The sequence below is a fragment of the Neltuma alba genome, unplaced genomic scaffold, assembly GCF_004799145.2.
Source record: "Neltuma alba isolate B1F8T4 unplaced genomic scaffold, ASM479914v2 tig00011829_pilon, whole genome shotgun sequence".
Lineage (NCBI taxonomy): Eukaryota > Viridiplantae > Streptophyta > Magnoliopsida > Fabales > Fabaceae > Neltuma > Neltuma alba.
This window is the reverse complement of record NW_021636440.1, coordinates 1-19,585: the sequence shown is the minus strand read 5'-3', so window position 1 is coordinate 19,585 and position 19,585 is coordinate 1. Positions and strand designations below refer to the sequence as shown.

General features: G+C 37.0%; 2 protein-coding genes across 4 annotated transcripts; both read right to left on the bottom strand.

Moving 5' to 3' along the window:
- Nucleotides 1-1,305: 1,305 nt before the first annotated feature.
- On the bottom strand, nt 1,306-14,339 carry LOC114718309 (uncharacterized). 3 transcript variants are annotated; one of them, XM_028903594.1, is made up of 5 exons: nt 14,327-14,339; nt 13,827-13,830; nt 2,900-3,061; nt 2,507-2,797; nt 1,306-2,156 (listed from the first exon to the last, which is right to left on the bottom strand). In XM_028903594.1, the coding sequence occupies exons 3-5, from the start codon at nt 3,035-3,037 to the stop codon at nt 1,518-1,520; spliced, it is 1,068 nt and encodes a 355-aa protein (XP_028759427.1). In that variant the 5' UTR covers nt 3,038-3,061; nt 13,827-13,830; nt 14,327-14,339; the 3' UTR covers nt 1,306-1,517. The 3 variants fall into 3 exon arrangements, with proteins under 3 accessions (XP_028759427.1, XP_028759425.1, XP_028759426.1); XM_028903592.1 differs by lacking the exons at nt 13,827-13,830; nt 14,327-14,339 and adding an exon at nt 3,658-3,759 and having other exon boundaries at nt 2,900-3,064; XM_028903593.1 differs by lacking the exons at nt 13,827-13,830; nt 14,327-14,339 and adding an exon at nt 3,490-3,505 and having other exon boundaries at nt 2,900-3,064.
- Nucleotides 4,942-8,836, bottom strand: LOC114718308 (replication protein A 70 kDa DNA-binding subunit A-like). Its single transcript, XM_028903591.1, has 2 exons — nt 8,482-8,836; nt 4,942-7,599 (listed from the first exon to the last, which is right to left on the bottom strand). The coding sequence occupies exons 1-2, from the start codon at nt 8,760-8,762 to the stop codon at nt 5,292-5,294; spliced, it is 2,589 nt and encodes an 862-aa protein (XP_028759424.1). The 5' UTR covers nt 8,763-8,836; the 3' UTR covers nt 4,942-5,291.
- Nucleotides 14,340-19,585: the final 5,246 nt, after the last annotated feature.

Genomic DNA, 19,585 nt, shown 5'->3' with positions numbered 1-19,585 from the left:
GAACTCAGAAACCGGCCTAAGGGGTAGATATGGGCGCATCTTGTCTTGGCCAACCCAAAATAACAAATGTGGATGCGCCAAACAGGTCGTAATATTTTATTAAGGTCGATGATATAGCAGGAATGATGTACGGAACATGGAGAAGCTAAAGTCCTATGACGTGTTATTTATTTAGGCTTTTTTTTTTTTTTTACCAGCAATGTGTTATTTATTTAGTTAGATTCAATTATAATTCGTTTATGTTATTTTATTTTTTTAATTTAATGAACATACACTGAGCAGAGTGTGAAGCACCAGCACGTGCGGCCCATCTTCACACCACAAATCTCCCAAACTTTTCGTTTTTTTTTTTAATTTGTGTAATATATATGTATATATATATATAAAGTGTTATTTATTGCTCGCTTGGCGTTTTGGGCGCCTCAGGATAAAATATCCGCAATAAAAGCTGGAGAGAAAAAATAATTGAAAAAAAGGAAAGGGAGTGGAAATTATGAGAGGTGGGGTATGATGGAGGGGCTGTCTCCAAACGTGAAATTGGAATCTTCACTGCACACAGCAAATCTCACCAACACGGAAGGCGGCGGTGCATGCCTCAAACCCCAACTTTCTTCTTTCAACTTTGGAATGGTAATTATAACTTTTAAAAATAATTTTTTAATAATAATTTACAGTATACGAAATAAATATGTGAAAAAAATTTTTCCCATCAGCTCATGTGAATGTACTTATGATTAGCAACTTCAAATAATAATTAAATTTTTTTATACTAATGTATTACTCACCAATTGTTTGGATTAAACCTTCAAAAAAAATACTTTTCAATAGTAATATTAATTTATTGTATTATTAAAAAATTATATAATTATGATATTAATTGAAGTATGCCTACACCTCCCCAGTTGGCCATGTAAAGTGTCACTACTATATTTATAATGCCGGGAGAGGGGCGGTGCCTGCATCCATGCCTGATTCCAGAGAAATTAAGGTGGGTTCAGTGACCCAAAAAAATAGTAAAATAAGAGGAAGGCAGGAATCAAAGCCTGGCCATGTGACCAAACATGTATTACTAATTAAGGAATGATTTTTTCCTGCTCTTCTTCAGTCATGTATATGTAATGTTTCATTTTTCTTATTAATATCATTTGATCTTTTATCCAAAAAAAAAAAAGGAATGATTTTTAAACCCTCATTTCATTCCTAGCCACCAACTTCCTTCCACTTCAACCGAACATTATCAACATACCCGCACCCTGCACGTTCCAGTTAAAGCCTAAAGGCTTCTATTTTCTGGATTCAGTTAAAACTTTATGATGCAGTAAAAGCTGCTATTCCTTGTAAGAACTTGGTATTAAACTCAGGCTCCGATGCTTTTCTGCGTGAGAAGCAGTAAGCCGGAACAACTGTTCGTATTACAGACACACAATTGATGCTTTTATTATTATTATTCTTAGAATTTCATATTATGACCTCTGGTCATCAATTACACATTCATACATGAATGGATCTCAGTGTGGTCAATAACAGATACTGGCTGCTGAAGTTGGACGACCCTCCTTCATAGAAACCGAGTCCACACCCATCCCACCTGCACCGCAGTGACCATTCTTAAAGTCATCATGCTTGCTTGGATTAAAGCCTGAAATGGTACTCGCTGGCTCAGTGACCACTTTTCCCCTCTCAGATATAGTTTTGAGTCGGATGCGTTCAGCTCTAGAGCCAAGAACCTGGCCTAAGATGGAAGCTGCTATTGTCAAAGCCATTGCTGATTTAGGCATCAACACTGATTTCCGAAGCATGGCAATAAAGGGAACAGCTGCATGCACTGCTGCGAACCATGATAGCGAGAACTTCTCGGTGTGTTCCTTCCATGCACCTAAGGGAACGTTAACTGCCATTCCCAAGGCTGCAATTGCAAGCATTTTTGCAGGAAGAGGCTGTGGACGCAAGTTTTTCACAAACGCTGTGCGTGCAAGGGCCGCTCTTGCAGCAACAACTGCAGGTGGGCATCTAAGCTTCATTCCAGGTGGTGGCCGAAGAGCTGAAGCAACAAGGGGTAGAACATGGCTCACAGCTCTATAAGACTTGGCAATAGGACAGTTCCCTGTTTCCAACCATTCATTTCCAAGTGCCTCGTGCTTGGATAAATCTCCTTTCTGATAGAAAGCTCAAAAGGAGAACAAAGAAGAAATACAAGTCACATCTCCAACATTTTTTTCTACAGTAGTTGAAACTTGATGAGCTAGTGCGCTAAATTTTATCAAGCACATAGAATTGTAATAACCTTGCCCTTGGAGCCTAAACCTAATAGCAGAATTATCGCTAATTTTTGGCAACATTATCGCATGAAGCAAAAAATCCAAAGACGGAAAGTGTAGGTTTTTCTTTCACGTGATCATATTAATTCATGCCCAACATTGGATAGTCTCCAGGCCACATCATTAAATAGTTAAATGCTTCCTACCAGCACAAAACTCATGTTAAAATGCCCAACAACAATGTTTACCTGGGATGAAGGTTCTCTTTTGTTTGACGGTTCAGTCTTCTTTTGCTTCTTCCATTTCTCAGAGAAATCACCAAAACCGAACATGCCACCAGGCCCAAAGGATGACAGGCTTATGGTGGCAAATTTTGCAGCCAAAGGGTTGAAAACAGGCTGAGGCTCAAGTTCTCTACAATCATTGTGTAAGTCAGATTTTTCAGATAGGGGGATAATTCCATCTTTCCCATGGAAGAGCTTAAATGCCATGTCAAAATTAGGACCATCTTCAAATATAGGACCCTTGGCTCCGAGCACCTGAATATTTAGAATTAATTAAGGCACTCGATTAAAATGCTGAACCATATTGAATTTCAACATTCAGATAGAAGTTTCACAGAAAGTGCACAGAAAACTTACAGGAACGTTAATCCTTGATGAAGAAAAGAAGAAGTTAGTAGGTTTGTTGATGTTTCTCAGAAAGGGGCACCTTTGGATGTCTTTCACATCAAAGGGGCACTCAGATACATCTTCATTCATTCCCTTTAATAAATCCATTGTCTGCTGTTATCAAAGAAACTCCTTCTAAAAACAAAGAAAAAATAAACAAAAGTGAGAAAGTATGTACTAGTAAAACAATCCCCGAGTGAATTTCTGGATTACAAATCAAAAGGGTCAACATCTCGATCAGCAATTGGCACAGAAAATTTCACACTCATCTTTTCTAGTGCAAAGTATCAATAGCTCCCAGTTCTAGTAAACTAAATGAAGAAGGAGAACCAGCACCTAAGCCTTCAGTAGAAGTTAGGATGTTATTGGCGAGAAAGTTATTAAAAATTTAACATCATGAATTGATCAGTAAGGTTTAAATAACGCACGACTACAGGTCTACAACATCAAAAAGCATTTAGAACAAGGGAATTCAGCAAATAGACCGTTCATGAGTTTAAAACACAGTCCAATTATTGAACACCATGAAAATAATTGATGTTCAAAGAAGCCAGCGAAAACTCTAGGAACCTAGACCGCACGAGGCCAGAAAGATAAATCCACACGAACCCTAATAAGCTGATTTGTCCATCTTCAACGAATCGAAAACCAATGAATTGAATCAAGCCGAGAAAGTGATCAATACTGAAATTAGGAAAAGCGAAGGAGTCTGGAGAGGGAGAACATACCGAAGTTATTGTCGCCGGACGGCAATTGACGACCCCGAAAGCTGGAAGGACGTGTGGCCACCACAGACAAGGGAGTACGACGACAGAGGATGTTGCACGTGTTTTTTTCCTTGCTTAAAACCGGTGGAAACTCGAGACGGGGCCCTGCGGCGGAGAGAACTTTGCATTAACTGCCTTTAAAATTTAAAATTTTTTTCAAACTAATACATAAATTAACCGTACCCAATTTTAATTAAGAGCAATTTCAATACATATAATTAACTAAAATATTTTAATAAAAATAATACTCCTCCGGTCCTAATTATAAGACCCAATTGACTTATTTGAGGAGATTAAGGAAGTAAGTTAAGTTGGTTATTTATAATAAATAAGTGTTGTATTCCTAAAATATCCTTGCTAATTAAGTATATTGGCTAAAACTATCATTATTAGAAGGATTATCTTGGAAAAAAATGCATAATATAAGAGACAAAATGGATTGGGGTCTTATAATTAGGATCAAATGAAAAGTCAAATGGAGTCTTATTGGGAGAAGTACTTAAAAATAACTAATTGAACTAATTTTTAAATATCTTTGAATTACGGTACGTTTGACCTTGGAGTTCAAGCCTTCAATCCATTAGAAACCTCATCCCAATAAGATCCATCTATGCAAAATTGCGAATGATGTAAAGGCATATGATTTGTATGAAAATTGCTAAGAACGCATTTGAATGGATGGATGAACCACCACATAATTTATTTTCTTACTGGAATCTATTAATAGAGACTTCTTTTGTAATCTACATCACTTTCCCCCCCCCTCCCCTCTATGCGTTAATGGCAGTATATTTGTAAGAGAATCCAAAATTAATTTCCTCAAGTCATTCTTTGTTTTAGGACCTGTTTGTCCAAAATTAAGAAAAATTTATCACTTTTTAATCCTTAATATAAGATCTAATTAACTAATTTGATTAGATTAAGAAAATTAGACAAATTACTCAATTATAAAAAGTATGACATATTTTTTTAAAATACTATAATCATTTTCCTTAATATCCTCTCTCTTTTCTACTTGATCATGATTAAAAAAATATCCCTAAAAATGATTTTAAAAAATTAATAAATATAAAAAATAAGTTTTAATATCTAGAATCAAAATCAACTCAATAATTAAATTCTATATTAAAGACTGAAGGAATATTAATTAAACTAAATGAGAAAATTGTTGAGAAATCCTTAAACTAAACATGAGGATTTTGATTTTGTTGGGAGTTGTTAAGTTAGTGAACATAAACCTGCTAGATATATTACAAAATTGTCATAGGGAGGCTTGTAACATGCTCACAGAAATTTCTCTCCGAGCGCATGACTCAAGCTTGAAGTTACATGCGTAACAAAATCCAACTCGATATAAAGATGCCAACCAATGCTTCATAAACTAACTATACAAAAGACCCCAAACAAAGCAAGCCGCTCACTGTTCAACAGCATCTTGTGGAAAGCGGAATCCCTCAGTTCTGAAGCATAACGCCATGAAAGTAGGTTCTCAAAACTGAGCTGTACAGATCACCCATCCCCAAAGAACCCGTCAACGAATCAATGACAGAATCCAACATGATGTTACAAGAGCATCTCTCATTTCCAATAGCAGTTCAAAATCCGCCAAGCTGTTGCCTTTGAACAAACCCATGTCCTCCATGAACACTACTATTTCCATAACCTGAAGGGGCTGCCGCATTGAGACCAGGACAGTCTCTTGCCCAGTGACCAGTTTGATGACATTTAAAGCATTCACCAGTGGCAATTCCACCACCTGCCGCTGAGGATGCCCTATTTGTAAAGGCCCCTCCTCCCGTGGACTGTCGAGGTACACTAGTAATGTTTGGGCAAAACATAGAGCTATGGCCAGAGCCTCCACAATTGCTGCAAGGCATAAATGAACCAGAAGACCCACCTGAAGCAAAAGAACTCCTATATTGGCGTTCATACTGACCCACTTGATTTTCTGGCATCCCATATTCCCTACTCGCACCACTGCTGTTCCTTATAGGAGTATAAGCTGGCGGCACAGCCAGGCCAGATCCAACATTCTGCGGTCCAGCATTACTGATTACAGAGTTAGGATTGATGCCTTCTACCTTCTCAGCTTTAAGCTTGTCAATCAAATCCAAAAGAAGTCTTGATTCAGATGAAAAGTTCACCTTCTCTGCTTTCACTACCGTTGACTTTACACGCTGTTCATCACCGAATGTCTCTTCCTTAACTTTTAACTTGAATATGTATTTAGTAAAAAGAACCTTACGGATGATTTGAGCAAACCTTTCATCGTCCTGCTCTTCATATTTCATATAATAAAGATCTTTGGCAGGTAAGCCCATTATCTCCTCACCACACTCCTGAAATGCAGTAACCCATGTTAGCCCAGTGTGATCCTGTATTTGGAGTTGCAGTATATACCTATATTCACATGCATCAACATTCTGGTCACATCTATCACACCGCCATTTTCCATCTCCATTATTGGACACTTTCTTGCTACATTTCCGATCCCCTATCATGATGGGACAGGCTGGATAGCAGAAAGAATCAGCCTTAACGAATGAAATGCTTGCACAGATGCTAATCCAATCAGGCTTCTCTGAAGTCCCCAACTTCTCATCTTTGATTTGAGATATAGTCTTCCTCATATCAGTCTTACCAGCATTGAATGATTCTCTGGAAATAGAAATAGCTGGAACATTCCTCCCTTCCTTGTCAAACCATTCTTTCAACCTGTAAGCCTCGGGAAAATCAGGCTCTATAAATAGCTGACTATTGGCTATGGTCCCAAGGGCCTTCCCATTGAATTCATTTACCCTGACAGCTTTCACAGCCAAAACTGGAAATGCACCTGAGTCACAAGTATTCTGCAACCGTTGTCCTTCTGCATTACAAAACTCTCCCCAAAGGGTTAACTCAACACTACAACCAGACATGTCCTTCAACTGGAGGGCTCTCTTCTGAGTTTCACTGCCATTCTTTCTCATGATTGAAGTGGTGGGACTAACAGAATAAACCACACCAATCACATCCACAACACTTGAATTTTCCATGCTTTCAACATCACTAATAGGACGAAAATTAAAAAGACGCATTGGAATTGACTCGTCATCATTGCATGGCTGTATGATGGATGTAATATCAATGGTCAATTCTAGATCATTAGGAAGGTGATTAAAATTTTTTTGAGCAGGCTTTATACTCCCCCTCGAAATGAGATATACTTTGCCAATTTCAATTTGTTGATAGAACTGTTCAGCCACTGCATTAAAGCAAGTTGCACGAATTTCTCCACCATCAGAATCAAGAAGATCAAAAGAAAATACCTTGCCATCACCTCTGGCATTGTTGTACTGCCTGAGGCCTGCCTTTGCTGTAACTCTAGCCTTAATTGTCCACATGCTATGGTATGGACTCAATGCAGCTATTGGAATTATCCTTGGTAAAGCTTCATTTCTGGCCATTTGTCCCCTGTTATTGTAAATTGGAGAAGGCTGTCTATGCATAGGCTGTGGTGGACGAATATATGCATTTTGCGGGGGTCTTGGAGTTTCTGGTCGAGGATTGCGAAATCCCATGTTCTGTTCACTGTAGGAGCCATTGAGTGGCCCTGAATTAGGTAAAATAGGGGTAGCTCCAGGCTCTACTTTAGGCAATCGAGGAGGGACATTTGCAGTACCATATCTTGCACCATTGGTAGTGAGATTCATTTGTGAATGATCTAGAGATGGCCCAATCACATTTGGTCGAGCAATCTTGCCACCTGCAGGTGAATTACTGGTTAAAGACTGGGGGTTCCCTGTGGTAACTCCAGACTGATCAGAGGAAGATGAAGTAGGTACAGCTCTTGGTGCGGCAACAGGTTCTCCAATCAGATCACATCTGTCAACTACCATATCCAGCTCGATAATGATGATGATCCTGTTTATGGTGAATGAGACAACCACATCATCTAATGACCCCCTAACATGGACAACAAAGGTGCAAAATTCTACCTGGGAGCATAAACTCCACCTACTGGACAAGAAAGAATTCAATTTATAGGAAATATTCTGAATGCATATCTGTTCAAAGTTTTGAAAATACAGCATGATAGAAAAATACCAAGCAATTAGTCTCACCAACAATTTTTTTCCGATGTAATAACAGCCATACTCAGTTAAGACCATGGGAAAATACAATACAACACCCCTGTAAAATTTTGAAAGTGAGTTGATTGATCCCACTCCCACCTAGGCTTCCCCAAGTTTGTCAATTCTAAAACTATTAATGATTAACCTCTGTATGAATAGATAAACAGCCAGTCTATGCAGTGAGAATGAATCATTCAACAACGAACACTCTTACTGGCCTAAAATCTATTTGATTCTAGTAACGAAATATATGCTCATATCCTATATCCCCGAGGAACATCCAGATTCAATCATTTAGCTCGTCCCTTTCAACAGGAAGAACCAATCCGTACACAAAACTACAGAGAAGGAACAATATTAAAAAACTATCGTCTCATTTACCAGTTACACACCAATCAGATGATCCCAATCCAGAGATTTAATTATTACTTCCTTGCATGTTCATTTAGTGAACCTTCACAATAACAACGACGACGGCATTCAAAACGCCCCAATCCAGAGACTTTGCTCTCATCTCCATTCATCATAAATGCCAATCGAAAAAGAAATCAAGAAGACCAATCGCCATTCAAAATCATAACTTCAACGCAAGTAATGAAAATGGTTCATTGACACAAAATCTAACGAATGAGAACCAGGGACTAGAAATGCCCCAAAAAAAGCGACTTACTTGCGGCTCTGGACAACATTACAGATAAACTGATTCAACTTAACAACAGAGCCCTTCTGCAATCGTCCAGCATGGACCAACTCGTTCTTCTGAGTAGCAAGCATCCCTTGCTGGTAATGGGAACCATCTGAAAGAACAAGCCTATACCTCTCCGTGCTGTTATGCTGCTGCGACTGAACCAGCTTCAAGTCAATCACTTGAAGCACAGGCTTCAGGTCCTCGCAAGAGAAATCGTCTCTACACATCGTCATTATTGCCCCACCGGTGAGACTAGCAGCCATTGTGGAAATTCTGAGATCACAACCCTAACACTTATCAAAGGATCGGTGAATTAAATTGGGAGAAACGATGAGGAAACTAAGGAGTTGATCGGTTTTGAGGGGAAACTGTCGGGAGTTCAAAGGGGAAGACGAAGAGAGGGAAAGAGTTTAAAAACCCTAGGAGTCGGGTCTTCAAGGTCCGATGAGCGCCATAATTTCGGTGGGGCGGGAACCGCGAATTTAGCCACAAAATTTGAATTTCCCACAAGGTTAACTTTATTTCCAGAAATACCGAACGCGATCCCTTTTTCACCCAAAAAAAAAAAAAGGGATAATTAATCTGCAAGTTTATAGTTTCAACTAATTTTGAATCAGGTCCCTATAATTTTTTTTCTTTTATCAGATCCTTATACTTTCACCTGTTTTTAATTAGGTCCTTGCATTTATTTTTCTTTTTATCAAGTCCTTATAAGATCACCTTATTTTTAAGTAAGTCCCTGAATTTTTATTCTTTATTTATAAATTCTAATAGTACTATTTTATAAACATAAAATAGTATATATTATGTAATATTAGTTTATAAACAATAATATTCTAAAAATAATGAATTATTATAATAATTTTATTTTTTAGCAAAAAAAATTAATTTGTTTTAAAAAAATTTCCTTAATTAATTAATTATATTACTTATCTTTTATTATATAATTATTAATATTTTATATTTCAGTACTAATTTATTTAATTAAGTTCATATTTAATTAATAAATAAAAATTAAAACTAGATGGACCTAATTAAAATTTTAGTGAAATTATAAGGATTTAATAAAAAAAAAATAAATGCGAGGACCTAATTAAAAATAGATGAAAGTATAAGGACCTGATAAAAAGAAAAAAAACTATAAGGACCTAATTCAAAATTGGTTAAGACTATAAGGACTTCCAGATTAATTAACCCAAAAAAAAATCAGGGCAAGACTTCATCAGTTAATAATTAATAATTAATACAAAATTTGGTACTTAATATAAAAACTAGTTGAATAATTTAAATAAATTAAAAAATTTATTTAAATTAGTTGTTTGTAATAAATAGATATTGTCTTGCTTGTAATAATTTCTTACTAATCATGTGTATTAGCTAAAATTATTATTTAATGAAATCTTAACATGTGTAACTAGCTTTTATATTAATAGTATCATGTGTATTAGTAAGAACCATTTTTAAAAAAAATCTAAATATGATAGACATAATAAAATTAGGTTTTATATTTAGAATCAGTTTAATGTTAAATTAGTTTTTATGTTAATAGTATTAATTATTAATATTGATGGGAAGCTTGATTCTTACATTGGAATAAAGGGTAAAAAGAGGAGGAAAATTTTGAATATGAAATTTGAATTGCCAAAAAAAAAAAAAAAGACGGAAGAATAACAAAGATTTTATGCGTGATTTTAATGATCATAATTGGTAAATGAATAAAATATCTAAATGACTTCAATTAGTATGCCACTCTAATTCTTAATATAAGTCACTTATAACATATTTTTTCATATCAAGAAATGTATTAATCTGAGAAAATTTTTTAATTTACCTTATTAAACTTTTTCTCTCTATATATATTTATAGATAATTCTCATATATCTTCATTCTTTCTCTCTTTTCAATGGAAATTAAATAGGAGATAGGATTAAAAAGTAAACATTAAATATATTATAAGTGATTTATATCTAGAATCAAAACTTTTCCAATAAGTAACTTATATTTAAGACCAAAACACTTTTGGAATTGGATTGGAATTGGATTGGAATTGGAATTAGATATCCCACGGTAGTATGTCCAAGTTTAAAAGAAAAATGCAAACACTTTTCCTTTTATATTTATTCATGCAGTGAATAAATATGAAGTAAAAAAATCACAACACATTGTGTTGTTTGCTTGTGGATAGTTCAATAATTTTCAGGACTTGAATAAAACATGTAGTGAAAAAATACAAACACATTGCATTATTTGGTGACAACCGCTCTTTCAAAACCATTTTAGATTAAATCCAACAATTTATTTGAATGATTAACCATGATAGAAAAGAAGAAACCTTAAAATTTTAAAATCGCTATCATGGTTAAAAGAAATAAACTTATAATAAGAGTAACATCGATCGTTACCTTGGGCCTTGGACTTCCAAAGTCCAGAAATATCATTCAACCATTAGCCCAAACCAAACTTATATTTTCAACCATACGAACTGATAAATCAGTTTAATATAAACTATAGAGCTCATTAGTCAAAAGTCAACACTTTCAAAGGAGCGTTACACGCAGAGTCTAAAATGTCTCGGGCCTCCTCACGCCCTATCATACCAGATAGTAGTAATTAAAAGTATTATTTTACATCATGATAGTAGATGAGCCCTATGTGGCAATATATAACAAGTCAGCACATAGAACAAAAGCAGGGAGGCTATACAAGCTATCAGCACACTATGCCTCCGGAGCCTTCCCTGATGGGCCACCACCTGAACTATCGCCTGAAAATGTTAAACCACGGGGTGAGACAAACGCCTCAGTAACCAACTTTCCAACTCATCATACATACTAACACGTGCTCGTGAGGTGTCAAGTGGGACAGTTATTAATTCTCGAGAAACATAGATATATCCATAGAAATATAATTTCAATCATCCAAACCCTCACTATGGGGGCCAACACACAAGCCACATAAGTCTATCCCTCACTCTGGGGGATCAATCAAACATATGGGCCTATCCCTCACTCTGGGGGACGAATAAGAAGCCACAAAGGCCTATCCCTCACTATGGGGGACGAAAGAAGAAGCCAACCAATGTGCACCAATGGCGGCCTTACCACGTGGTAGGATAGGACTCAATCCAAAATCCAAATAACAACCAATCATTCACAATATAATAAAAATGTCTCAATCTTTTCTCAGTATAATCCATAAGATATAAATCATATATCTTTTCCAAACTTCTCAATCACAATTCCAAAAATCCCACAAGACAATTTTCATAGCTCAAAAGATATAACATATCTACTCAAGTTTCAAATAATCAAATATTATTCTAAATAGCAAAATACTCACAAACAACATATTAGCACATATAACAAGTGGAAAGTGGTTACCTCTCGCCAAAGCAATACTTAGGATTACCACAAGGTCAATCCTTTGCTCAACCAATAATTAATCTACACAATTAATATAACCACATATTAATATAAACTAATTAATTAATTAATAAACTTCTCTATATTATTTAAATATTAATTAAATTTTACTCTAAAATCCCGCAACTCTCATAACTCAAAAATTATTAAGTATTTTAGAAACAACTTAAAATTTCTAACAACCCAAATTATTTATTTACCACCTCCAAATTATTTACCTTAATAAAAAGGATTTTCAACAATTTCCAAATATAAAATTATTATGTTATAAACTCTAAAAATCCTCATTTAAGTTTAAACCTCAAAATCAAACTATCAAAAATTCAATAATACTTCAAATATTTATAAATAAATAATCTAATCAAAACTTTAATGGTATAACTACCATATAATATATTTCCATAAATAATAAACTTTTTAGCTACAATAATTATTTTAAAACCTCCAGTCACCCAATAAATAAAAATAAACCGATTAAAATCTTAATAATATATCAAACAATCCAAATAAATTATTTAACTTGAATTTAATCGGTAAAAATAAAAAAATATATATAAATCATATATAACAGATTTTTCAACTAAAAAATTAATTTAAATACTAAAAACTAACAAATAGAGAAATCTAAACCGATTAAAATTAACAACTCATTTACTTCTAAATTTCTATAGTCATCTTTTGTCAAAACTCAATACTTATATCATATATAAGTCTCAAAATTTTCTCTAATCACTATGGTAATACTACTATTATGAAGCATAAAATATATATGAAATATTTATGAAGAAAGTTTGATGAAAAGAGATAATTTCATGTACCTAAAATATCTTCAAAGCTTTTTCCTCCTTACCGGTCTGCTCTCCCACTCTAACTCTCTCTTCTCTCTCTTTTGTTCTCTCACGCACTCTCGCCTTCTGCCTCTTACTCTCTTTTATTCTACAATTCCAACACCCGTCGCACAATTTCCTCATTGCATTAACTCTTCATCCCCAAGTCTTCCTTCTCTCCCCTAAGTTTCCTTAAACCAATTTTTTCCACACGTTTGCCCATTTTCCACTCTCTCCCAAATTTTCCACCCTCAAGTTTCAACTTTCCACCGAAAGTTGGTGGAAAGTTGAATCTTTATTTTTTTTTCTTTTTTTTTTTAAAAAAAAGGATATTACAATTCTCCCCACCTAAATAGAATTTTGTCCCAAAATTCAAACAACCCACACAAGAAATAAAAACAAAAGTAACTCAAAGTGCTTACTAAGAAAACAGGTAAGGGTACTCATAACGCATCCGTTCCTCTGTCTCCCAAGTAGCATCACCGGGACTCATGCCCTTCCAAAAGACTTTAACAAGACGGATAGTTTTGTTCCTCAATTGTTTATCCTTAACGTCCAAAATCCGCTCTGGTTCTGCTGGATAGGTCAAATTATCTCGCAACTCGACCTCTTCGGGTTCAATAACATGAGACGGATCGGGATGATACTTTTTCAACTGTGACACGTGGAACACGTCGTGTAAACTGGAAAGATGTGGCGGCAGCGCAATTCGATATGCAACAGGTCCAATCCGCTCCAAAATCTCATAAGGACCCATAAATCGGGGTGTAAGCTTCTTGGCTTTATGGATCTACCAACACCAGTGACAGGTGAAACCTTCAGAAATACATGATCACCCACTTCAAATTCTAAAGGTCTCCTCCGACGATCCGCATAACTCTTCTGTCGACTTTGGGCCATCAACAACTTCTGCTTGATCAGCTCAATCTTTCTGGTTGTGATGTCCACTAAATCTGGGCCAATAATTGTTCTTTCACTTAATTCAGTCCAACAAAGTGGAGATCTACATTTCCTCCCGTATAAAGCCTCATATGGTGCCATCTGAATGCTAGCGTGATAGCTGTTGTTATAGGCAAACTCAGCTAATGACAAGTGAGTGTCCCAACTACCCTTTAGCTCTATAGCGCAGGCCCTCAACATGTCCTCGAGAGTCTGAATCGTCCTCTCAGTCTGTCCATCAGTCTGAGGATGATAAGCAGTACTAAACTTGAGCTTAGTGCCCATGGCTTCATGTAATGACTGCCAGAAGTTCGATGTAAACCTCGGGTCCCTATCTGAAATGATAGACTCCGGCACTCCATGAAGTCGAACAATCTCATCTATATACAGCTTTGTCAATCGTTCTAACGAGTAAGTACTCTTGATAGGCAGGAAGTGCGCTGACTTAGTCAATCTATCTACAATTACCCATATCGCATCATAGCCAGCCGGGGTTCTTGGCATACCAGTAATGAAATCCATAGAAATACTATCCCATTTCCATTGGGGAATATCAAGATTCTTTAATAGTCCTGGAGGTCTCTGATGTTCTATCTTGACCTTTTGACATGTCAGACACTTCATTACAAAATCCGTGACATCCCTCTTCATTTTTGGCCACCAGTAGTTCCTTTTCAGGTCTTGGTACATCTTGGTTATCCCTGGATGTATCGTGTAATTACTTCGATGCGCCTCTTCTAGAATAGTCCTTTTGATTTCCTCATTATTAGGGACACAAATCCTCTTCTTGTACCTCAGGATTCCTTCTTCACCAATTTCATAATCAGGCACACCATGGGTCTCCACTTCCTCTCGGATGCTTAGTAACCGGTCATCCTCCATCTGTGCAACCTTCAAGTCTCGAAAAAACTCATAATCACCCAAAATTGATTGTAGAGTGGCTGGAGCCTCATGCACCACTTGGAGATCTCTCAATCTCTCTAAGCAGTAGTGTTCCTCCAAACTCATGTGAAACACATGCACCGTTTTCCTACTCAAAGCGTCTGCAACCACATTGGCTTTACCCGGATGATACTTAAGCTCAAAGTCATAGTCCTTGATGAATTCCATCCACCGGCGTTGTCTATTATTCAGTTCCTTCTGATCTATTAAATACTTCAAGCTCTTGTGATCGCTGAAGACTTCAAACTGTGATCCATATAAGTAGTGCCTCCAGATCTTCAATGCAAAAACCACCGCCGCTAATTCCAGGTCATGTGTAGGATAATTTTCCTCATGCGGCCTTAATTGCCTAGATGCATAGGCAACCACCTTTCCTTCCTGCATCAGGACACACCCTAAACCCTTAAGTGAAGCATCAGTGTAAAGGGTGTACGGTTTACTAGGATCTGGAATAGTCAACACTGGAGCCGTGGTCAACTTAGCCTTCAGTTCTTGGAAAGCCGCCTCACACTTTTCACTCCAGATAAACGGTTGGTCTTTCTTGGTCAACTTAGTTAGAGGCATGGCGATCTGAGAAAATCCCTTGATGAATCTTCGGTAATACCCAGCTAAGCCCACAAAACTTCGTACCTCCGTCACAGATTTTGGTGTCTCCCATTTCAATACGGCATCGACCTTGCTAGGATCAACAGCTACTCCCTCGGCAGATACTACATGGCCTAAGAACTTCACTTCTCTAAGCCAGAACTCGCACTTGCTTAACTTAGCATATAACTGATGATCCCTCAATATTCGCAATGCAATGTAAAGATGCTCTCGGTGTTCTTCCTCATTCTTAGAGTATATCAGGATATCATCTATAAACACCACAATAAACTTGTCCAATACGGCCTAAAGATCCGGTTCATATAGTCCATAAACACCGCTGGAGCATTCGTCAAACCAAAAGGCATTACTAGAAACTCGTAATGTCCGTATCTGGTACGAAAGGCCGTCTTCGGGATGTCCTCTGCTCTAACTCTTAATTGATGATATCCCGACCTTAAGTCAATCTTGGAAAACACTGCTGACCCCATTAATTGATCTAGCAATCATCAATCCTAGGCAAAGGATATTTGTTCTTGATAGTCACTTTGTTCAACTGCCTGTAATCTATACACAATCTCAAGCTCCCATCCTTCTTTCTCACAAACAGTACTGGTGATCCCCACGGTGAGACACTTGGTCTAATAAATCCTTTTTCAAGTAACTCTTCGATTTGCTTTTTCAGCTCTGCCAATTCAGAAGGTGACATTCTGTACGGTGCTTTAGAAATTGGAGCTGTCCCTGGTACTAGCTCAATGGAGAATTCAACTTCCCTTTCAGGAGGTAAACCGGATATTTCCTCAGGAAATACCTCAGGAAACTCCTTTACTACCTCGATTTGGTCTATACCAACTTCTTTATCCGTACTAACGGAAAAGAAAACAGCATACGCTGACAACCCTTCTGAATACACTTAGTTGCTTGAGTAGCAGACAACCACAAACGACCATTAATAGCCTCAACTATCGTAGTGCACAAAGGAAGAGTTACTATCTTCCTTTTACAATCCAGAATGGCATTATTTGCTGATAGCCAATCCATACCAATAATCACGTCAATACCCTTGAGGGGTAGACAAATCAAATCAATCACAGACTCACGATTCTCAAATTTAAGCACAAGACTTAAACACGCCTGTGTGGTTAACACAGTGGCTCCCGCTGGAGTTGACACTTTCAACATGTAAGACAAATCATGCATTGGAAATTTAAACTTTTGAGCACATTCCGCAGCAATAAAAGAATGAGTGGCACCAGAATCAAACAACACAGGTATATCATGTCCTTGAAGAGAGACAGTACCTCTAATCAGATTAGGAGACATACCAGCTTCCTCTCTAGTCAAAGCAAAAACTCTCCCGGGCACCGTGGATCTGAAACTAGGAGTTTGCTGCTGCATCTCTGGACAATTGCGAGCTATATGTCCGAAACTTATGGCATCGTAGCATTCCCAACACTGTCCTGGGTGATTTCTCCCACATCTCATGCAAGGACCACTAACACTTGGTGTAGATCTGGCAGGCTCATGGTGGACACTCCGATCTCCCCCTATACGGCTCCCCTGAGCCTGTCTCCTTTGCATAAAGCCTCCACGGGCTGAATTCTTCTGATTCTGGCTCTTGCCTCTGCTTGAGTTACCGAGCTCCCATAACTGTAGTTATTCTTTTTATTGATTCCTCCCATTGGCCTCATAAAACCAGAGAATCTGCCCTGGTTATCCCGACGTCGGCTCTCCTCTACCTCTCGGGTTCTGCGAGCTGTCATCCTGAGTTTCGTGCAGGCATCCTCGAAACTCTTAAACTCATATAAGGCCATTTGCTGTTTCAACTCTGGCCTCGCCCGTTCTATCAATTGTCGGGCCATCCACTCTGGATTATCATTCTGCTGCAGGTAGGTAACATGCTTGGAGAGGTCAATATACTTGGCAATAAACTCATCCTCATGCATGTTCTCTTGTCGAAGAGCATAAAAAGCTGTTTCTTTTTCTTGTCTCATGGCTGGGGGAAAGTAGTGATCAAAGAACATCTGTTTGAATTCGTTCCAAGTAATCCCCGAGTCATCTATGCCGCTTACACTCCTCCACCACCTCTTAGCTCGATCCCTCAGTAAAACTACCGCTGCTTGTACCTTTTGGTAGGTATTACAGCCACAAGCTTTAAATATTGTCTCCATGTCATCTATCCAAGCCTCAGCTTTGTCAGGATCCATACCCCCATCAAACGTCTTTGGGTGATGCCGCTCTATGTCCTTCCATACGCTTTTAAGGTTCACCGCTTCTTTTCCTGGTCGCCTTTGTGAACTACTCTCTTCTCTGGTTCCTTCAATAGAACCCTGTGGGTGACAGAATTTCCCACGACGGTCCAGGAAGCCCATTCCCTTCAAACTCTTCCACAGCTTTCTTGACTCTCAAATCTTCCTCCATCTTTCTTACTCTCTCATCTACCACCGTAACTACCACTTCCCTTAACTGTTGCAGTAAAGTCTCCTGGTTAAACTGCAAGGATTCGGTGGTTGATTAGGTGGGTTTGTGGATTCATCTCCACCCTGATCAGTTTGTCGGGATCGTGTCCGTACCATCCTCCCCACCTAAGGATGGAACCCACCAAAAGAAACACAAAGTAAGGACAAACACAGACACAAAGTAACAGGGAAGGTTATGTGAGATTATTATATATTGCCACTAAATGCAATGTAATGCAACCCACTTCACAGAATCTTTGGCTCTGATACCAAATTGTGACAACCGCTCTTTCAAAAAATTTTAGATTAAATCCAACAATTTATTTGAATGATTAACCATGATAGAAAAGAAGAAACCTTAAAATTTTAAAATCGCTATCATGGTTAAAAGAAATAAACTTATATAAGAGTAACATCGATCGTTACCTTGGGCCTTGGACTTCCAAAGTCCAGAAATATCATTCAACCATTAGCCCAAACCAAACTTATATTTTCAACATACGAACTGATAAATCAGTTTAATATAAAACTATAGAGCTCATTAGTCAAAAGTCAACACTTTCAAAGGAGCGTTACACGCAGAGTCTAAAATGTCTCGGGCCTCCTCACGCCCTATCATACCAGATAGTAGTAATTAAAAGTATTATTTTACATCATGATAGTAGATGAGCCCTATGTGGCAATATATAACAAGTCAGCACATAGAACAAAAGCAGGGAGGCTATACAAGCTAATCAGCACACTATGCCTCCGGAGCCTTCCCTGATGGGCCACCACCTGAACTATCGCCTGAAAATGTTAAACCAGGGGTGAGACAAACGCCTCAGTAACCAACTTTCCAACTCATCATACATACTAACACGTGCTCGTGAGGTGTCAAGTGGGACAGTTATAATTCTCGAGAAAAATAGATATATCCATAGAAATATAATTTCAATCATCCAAACCCTCACTATGGGGGCCAACACACAAGCCACATAAGTCTATCCCTCACTCGGGGGATCAATCAAACATATGGGCCTATCCCTCACTCTGGGGGACGAATAAGAAGCCACAAAGGCCTATCCCTCACTATGGGGGACGAAAGAAGAAGCCAACCAATGTGCACCAATGGCGGCCTTACCACGTGGTAGGATAGGACTCAATCCAAAATCCAAATAACAACCAATCATTCACAATATAAAAAAATGTCTCAATCTTTTCTCAGTATAATATCCATAAGATATAAATCATATATCTTTTCCAAACTTCTCAATCACAATTCCAAAAATCCCACAAGACAATTTTCATAGCTCAAAAGATATAATTTATCTACTCAAGTTCCAAATATCAAATATTATTCCAAAATAGCAAAATACTCACAAACAACATATTAGCACATATAACAAGTGGAAAGTGGTTACCTCTCGCCAAAGCAATACTTAGGATTACCACAAGGTCAATCCTTTGCTCAACCAATAATTAATCTACACAATTAATATAACCACATATTAATAAAACTAATAATTAATTAATTAAACTTCTCTATATTATTTAAATTCTGATTTAATAATTTTACTTTAAAATCCCTCAACTCTCATAACTCAAAAATTATTAAGTATTTAGAAACAACTTAAAATTTCTAACAACCCAAATTATTTATTTACCCTCCAAATTATTTACCTTAATAAAAAGGATTTTCAACAATTTCAAATATAAAATTATATATTTAAAACTCTAAAATCCTCATTTAAGTTTAACCTCAAAATCAAACTATCAAAAATTCAATAATACTTCAAATATTTATAAATAAATAATCTAATCAAAACTTTAATGGTATAACTACATATATATTATTTTCCATAAATAATAAAATTTTTAGCTACAATAATTATTTTAAAACCTCCAGTCACCCAATAAATAAAAATAAACC